This window comes from Mus caroli, chromosome 9 (assembly GCF_900094665.2).
Source record: "Mus caroli chromosome 9, CAROLI_EIJ_v1.1, whole genome shotgun sequence".
NCBI lineage: Eukaryota > Metazoa > Chordata > Mammalia > Rodentia > Muridae > Mus > Mus caroli.
In genome coordinates this window covers 57,069,928-57,075,927 of record NC_034578.1, presented here as the reverse complement: position 1 = coordinate 57,075,927, position 6,000 = coordinate 57,069,928, and the positions used below count along the sequence as shown (strand labels likewise).

Here is a 6,000-nt window from a genome sequence, read left to right as displayed (position 1 = left end):
TTTTTTTTTTTTTTTTTTTTTTGGCTAAGATGACTGGCCAGAAATCTCCAGCAATGTTCCTGTCTCCACTGGCCACAGAACTAGGGTTACATATGTGTGCAGCCACACTCTACTTTAATGTGGATGCTGGAGATCCAAACTCCGGTCTTTATGCTTGTATAACAAGTGTTCTTAGCCACTGACCTACCTCCCAAGTCCCCAGATTTATTTTTCTTTTCCAATCAATAGTATAATCAAGAATCTACATGCAAGATGAATTCATAGAGGCTCCTGTGCTAATCACTGGATATATTCCACTATGGTGGCATACATTTAAGAAAGGCAGCAGCAAAATTAGATAAGAACAAAAGTCAAGGGGCTGGAGGAATGGCTCAGTGGTTAAGAGCACTGTCTGGGGCTGGAGAGATGGCTCATCAGTTAAGAGCACTGACTGCTCTTCCAAAGGTCCTGAGTTTAAATCCCAGCAACCACATGCTGGCTTACAACCACCCATAATGAGATCTGATACCCTCTTCTGGAGTGTCTGAAGACAGCTACAGTGTAGTCACATATAATAAATAAATAAATCTTTAAAAAAGAACTAAAGCTTAAAAAAAAAAAGAGCATTGTCTGCTCTTCCCGAAGACTCAGGTTCAAATCCCAGCACCCACATGGCAGCTCACAACTATCAGTAACTTTACAATCTGACACCCTCACATACACCTACATGTAGACAAGACACCAATGCAAAGAAAATGAAAATAAATAATTTTTTAAAAAAGAACCAAAGTCAATTCAATAATAAGAAAATAAAAATTCTAAATCCCTTCCATCTTTAGGATTCTTGTCTTAAACAGGCTTTTCACATAATTATAAAATATGATAGTAATGAAGATCTTGTTTTACTTTGGGATGTTCCTATTGGTTAGGAAAAAATCACTTTCTGAACTCTTCGAAGTTTCTAACCACTATCTTACCTTTAAAATTTGAGGCTAATACTAACAATGGCAGAATAAGAATTGTTAATAAGCAAAATGAAGTATGCGCCAAACAATACAAATACTATAATACTGGGTTGTGAAAGTTTAATTTTGTCTAAAAAAAAAAACAGTGGCAAGACTATTTTACCATTAAATTTCTATATAGAAATAGACTGTCAGAATCTGGTGAAAATTTGAGCAGTACTTAGATTTTCATGGCACTAATTAATTTAGTATTATCAGTTTTAAAATTCATCCTTAGACTTCAAACTCCTTAGGAGTTATGACTTAACTACTAGCATCAGACTAGTTTAAAATAGACAATAACATACAACACTAGCTGTTAAGTTAATTTTTTCATTAGAAATCGTTTCCTTAACTCTCATAAATGAAGTTTGGGGAGATGACTCAGTGAGTGCCAGCTGTGTAAGCCTGGTGCTTGCTTGATAAACATGCATGATGTCCCAGGTTTGATCCCAAACATCAGAATTTAAAACAAACAAACAACCTAAACCAGAAAACAGCTTCTCATGACCTCTATGAGTTAAAATGCTTCCGTGGCTAATAATAAAAAATAAAAAGAATTCCCACTTATAATAGATGCATAAAGCACTTTGACTCTTGGAAATTAAGTCATATTTGGGCATGGTGGCACATGCCTTTAGTTGACAGAGACAGGCAGATCCCTATGAGTTCAAGATCAGCCTGTTCCACATAGCAAATTCCAGGCCAGCAAGGGATACATGGCAAGACCCTGTCTCAAAAATACAAAAACAAAAAAAGTCATAAAGTAGAAGATAGTTGTCAGCAACTGAAGAGAGGAAAAAGAAGAGTGAGTCAATTTCAGCACTATAAGATGAAAAAGACATGTTGTATAACAACTTACATAACAATTAATACTATACCATACACTTAAAATTTATGATACTAAGCTTTATATGTAATTATCATACAAAAAACAAAGACATTAATGAAGACTATAAATAGGCCAACAGCTGTGAGAAAACATGCTAAGTTCTGAAAAGCCTCACAATAATCAGTTTGGATCACTACACTTCATAGTCCTTCAGCAACCACAACATGTTGAATGTCTGGTACACTTATAAGCACAACATTGCCTTTTACAAATGATTTTTCAATTAATAAGGAAGAATACCAAAAAAAAAATGTGTTATCTACATCCAAGGATTCCTAGGATATAATTATCTATACTTTACACAGAGGCGGAAAAAACTCAGATTAGAGCAGCATTTATGTACACAGAGCAGAACACAAAGCTCTTCAACAAACTTATGTGAGAAATTCCCCCACTTAACATATAAAAATACCAATTTCACTTACAGGGGAGTAATATTGTCTTTTGGTGTGAAGAAAATGGCTCTTGAACTTCCCTCTCTGGAAGGGTCATCAGATCTGTGGCTGTAAGAGTGTGTTGACTTAAAGTGGTCTCTTTCTGTACTGCGATTATTAGAGAGTTTATAGGCAGCATCATGTTGGGTGCTCGTTCTTTCTGTCTTCGGTAATTCCTTGACAGTTCTAGATTGGCATGGGCTTCCTTTTTTTTCAAAGAACAGGGTGACAGGTCGGTCTTTTGAGGGTAAATGAATGGAGGGACTATCTTTTGTGGTAAGAGCTGCATCTCTTTTAGTGACTGCTGATGGGGAACCTAGTACACCAGCTTCTCCTTTACTCGGAGTATTTTGGATATACAGAGAACATGGCCTCTCTACTTTTTGTCTTGGCTGATAAAAGGATGGTGCCAAGACAGAGGCCTCAGTTCGTGATTGTTCAATTGTCTTGAAGGCCTTACGTTCCTTCTCTAAAATATCTGTCTGCTGACGAATCTGTTCCATCATTTCTTTTTCATTCTGCTGTTGTAACTTCTTTTGCCTTTTCTCTTTTTCAATATTCAGCTTTTCTAACTTCTTAAGCACAGTACATGAAGAATCCGTATTCAAAGGAGTCATCTGATCTCCTGAAAAGTGACACTTCCTGGCTTCTCTGTTAATATCCTGAGTAACAGTCGTCTTCAAAATGGCTTCTCTTTCTGGTAGTTTGTTTCTTTGGATACTTGTGTCTAGTTGGGAACTTGTTTTCAGAGCTTCTTGATGAGGAATATAAAAAAATGTAGGCAGACTGCTTGAAACAAAAGAGTCTCTCAGCTGGGGTTTACAGGTGATAGGTTCAGAACTACAGACAAGCTTTTCCTTTGCAGTCCCATTCTTCAAATGCTCTGAGTCAGAGGATGCTCCTTTTCCAGCTAATGTAGAGCTTGTCTCACTTGAGGCACTGAGGGCATTATCTTGTGATTTTGGATTGGTAAATGTATTGGGTGATGCAATTTTCAATTCTCCCTCATCTAAAATGAGAGACTCTGGTTTGCTCTTTTGGTTCTCATCACAGGTCAAAAGTTCTAAGCTCCCTTGAGAGCTCTCACTATCAGGTGTACCCTGTGGAGATTGAAGGCCTTCAGGCATCAATTCTGTAGACCATCTACGTTCCTCTGAAGGAGACATGCCACCAAGAGAACGGACTTTCAGTAATTCTAAGCTAAATATAGCTTGTTCTAATTCTCTCATTCTCCGACTTTCTCTTTTGGCCCGACCTACTTTTTTCTGATGTAGATCCTCCAAGGACTTGGGCCTCTGTCTTACAATCACATCTCCCTGTAAGTCTGTACCACTTTGGCGTCTGCCTCTCTCCTGTTGCTTGTCTGGAGACTCCTTTGAGAAGTCCATTGAACTCTCACGGCTAATTCGATTACTCTCTATCACAGATTTACATTCTTCTATGGCTTTCACTCTGTTGTCAAAGGAACGATCCTCCCACTCAGAAGGGTCTGAACCCTGGATCTCTAGAGATCCACATGCCTTGACATGCACCAGCCCATGCTCTAGTTTTGCTTCTCTCAGCTTTTCCTCTTTTAAAGCGTTACATCTATACAAAAATAGACAAAGTGGGTTATAGACAGCTCTTGGTTACCAATAAAGACAATTACATTTACTATATATTTTTCAATAGAAATACTTTTTGGAGGTAGAGCCTTGCTATCAAAGCTGGCATTAAACTTCACGCTCAAGTAATCTTCCTGCCTAGATCCCTTATTTAGGTAGGACTAGTATGCACCTCTGTACTCATGAATATGTTTCTAAAACTAATTTGATTGTACTTGTTCAAATTAGTCTCTTCTTTATATGAATAATTCCTAACTGAATAGCCTAGACAAAATGTTAACTGTATTAATAATCCATTAATATCATTAATTTAATACAGTACAATAGAGATCAATGTTAAGGTAAAAAAAAAAAGTTGACTATTTCCAAATTTATATGATTAAACCAAATGTACAAGTTTATTCTTAGCAGTTATGACCACAGGTTTTCAATCTGATTTAATTCAATGAACATTTATTTAATTTTGCACAGACAATACAGGTTAGAACTAGTAGAGTTTTATCACAGTCTAGTGATAAAAACATAATAACAAAAGTATTAAAGCAGAGGTTTAAACAAAGAACTATGAAATCAGAAGGAACTTCATTAAAATAAGATTACCTTTGCCGTGCTCGGAATCCTCTATATATTGACTGTAACAGGATAATTTTATTCCTTTGTTCTTTGTACTTCTTCCTTTGCCTGTAGCCCCTCCATCTTGACTGTATACAGGTAGCAGCCCTGTGCCTACACCTATAGAGTTCCCTCCATCTCTGCTGGATAATGACAGCTGCAGCTCGTAATTCCAAGTACCGCTGCCTCTCTAAGTGAGCACGCCAGGATGCCTGAAGAAGGGAAGCTGCACTAGCCATTATGAAAGCATCTTTCTCCACAGTCACATTTCTGACTTGCTTCTGATTTAGGTAATTCCTCCAAAATCGCTAAGGGAAAAGAAAAGAGAAAATGGCTGTCACATTACCACTCGTTTCATAGAAAAAGTAAAATAGGATAAATTTCTACATCTACACTTTAAGTATATGTAGCTAACTTGTTGGTGGTTAAAAATAACAACAGCTCTTTCTATGCTGCCACTGAGTTGTGTTGATGCTTTGGTTGGTCCAGGTTTGGTCCCACCTATAACCTGCTGCTGTGCACAAACAAAGCACTGCTGCTGTAGGTGTACTGGAACTTAATACTACTTTACAGGAGGTGCAAAAGATCACCTCTTCTAAGACCGAAATGCCGTAACAGATGGGATCCACAGAATTGCCAAAGCCTTAAGCAAGTGCCATGCCCATCTTTGCAGCCAACTGATGAGCCTACCTGCCATGTTAATGGAGACCCTTTATGGTACGCACTAAATCAACCTTACTAAAGCTGATGACAACAAGAAACTAAGAGAATGGAAAGGCCTCTGCAAAAATTCATCAAGGGAAAAATTCCATAAAGTAGCCGTTAAGGATTATGGCAAAACAAAAGCAAAATGAGACCCACAGGTCAGACTACTTATCCAAGGACAACTCAAATGTAAGATAATAAGTAAAAACTTGGCTCTTTAGAAAACAAAAGCCTAGGGGAGTCCCATAAAGGATGGGGCGTAAGGATTGGAGGTGCCAGAGGGATCAAGACCACCACAAAAACACAGCCTACTGAATACAACTGACTAGGACTCAAGTGGGCTCACAGTATGGGTCTGACCTAAGTGCTCTGTATGTATGTTATGGTTGTGTAGCTCAGTGCTCTTGTGAGATTCCTAACAGGGGAAGCAGAGACAGTCTCCTACTGGATGCCTCATCCAGCTGTGATGTGAGAATATATACCTAGCCCTATTTATAGCTTGTAATGCCATATTTGGTTGATGTCCCTACATGGCCACTCTTATCTGAGGGGAGGTTAAGAGTGGGGGCCTGTGAATCCGGGAGAAAAAGGTAGTAGGGAGGGGAAGGGAAACTGCAGTTGGGATGTAATATATAAGAGAAGAATAAATAAAAAGGAAAAAAAAAAGAAATAAGCATGATTCATTCTCATCACTAAGGTTTCATTATTAATGTTTCACAGTAAAATGGTTCTGGTTAATAAATGAAGGTGAAACAAAGTCACTTTCACAT

General features: G+C 37.9%; 1 protein-coding gene across 6 annotated transcripts in view; it reads right to left on the bottom strand.

The window, feature by feature from the left end:
- The window catches only part of Myo9a (myosin IXA), a 173,112-nt gene that overhangs the window by 56,088 nt on the left and 111,024 nt on the right, over positions 1-6,000 (bottom strand). For all 6 annotated transcript variants that reach the window (XM_029481618.1, XM_029481617.1, XM_021171284.2 and 3 more), the window contains 2 exons: positions 4,514-4,833; positions 2,301-3,896 (listed from right to left, as the gene is read on the bottom strand). In XM_029481618.1, coding sequence (XP_029337478.1) covers positions 2,301-3,896; positions 4,514-4,833 — 1,916 coding nt within the window. The remainder of the gene's footprint in view (positions 1-2,300; positions 3,897-4,513; positions 4,834-6,000) is intronic.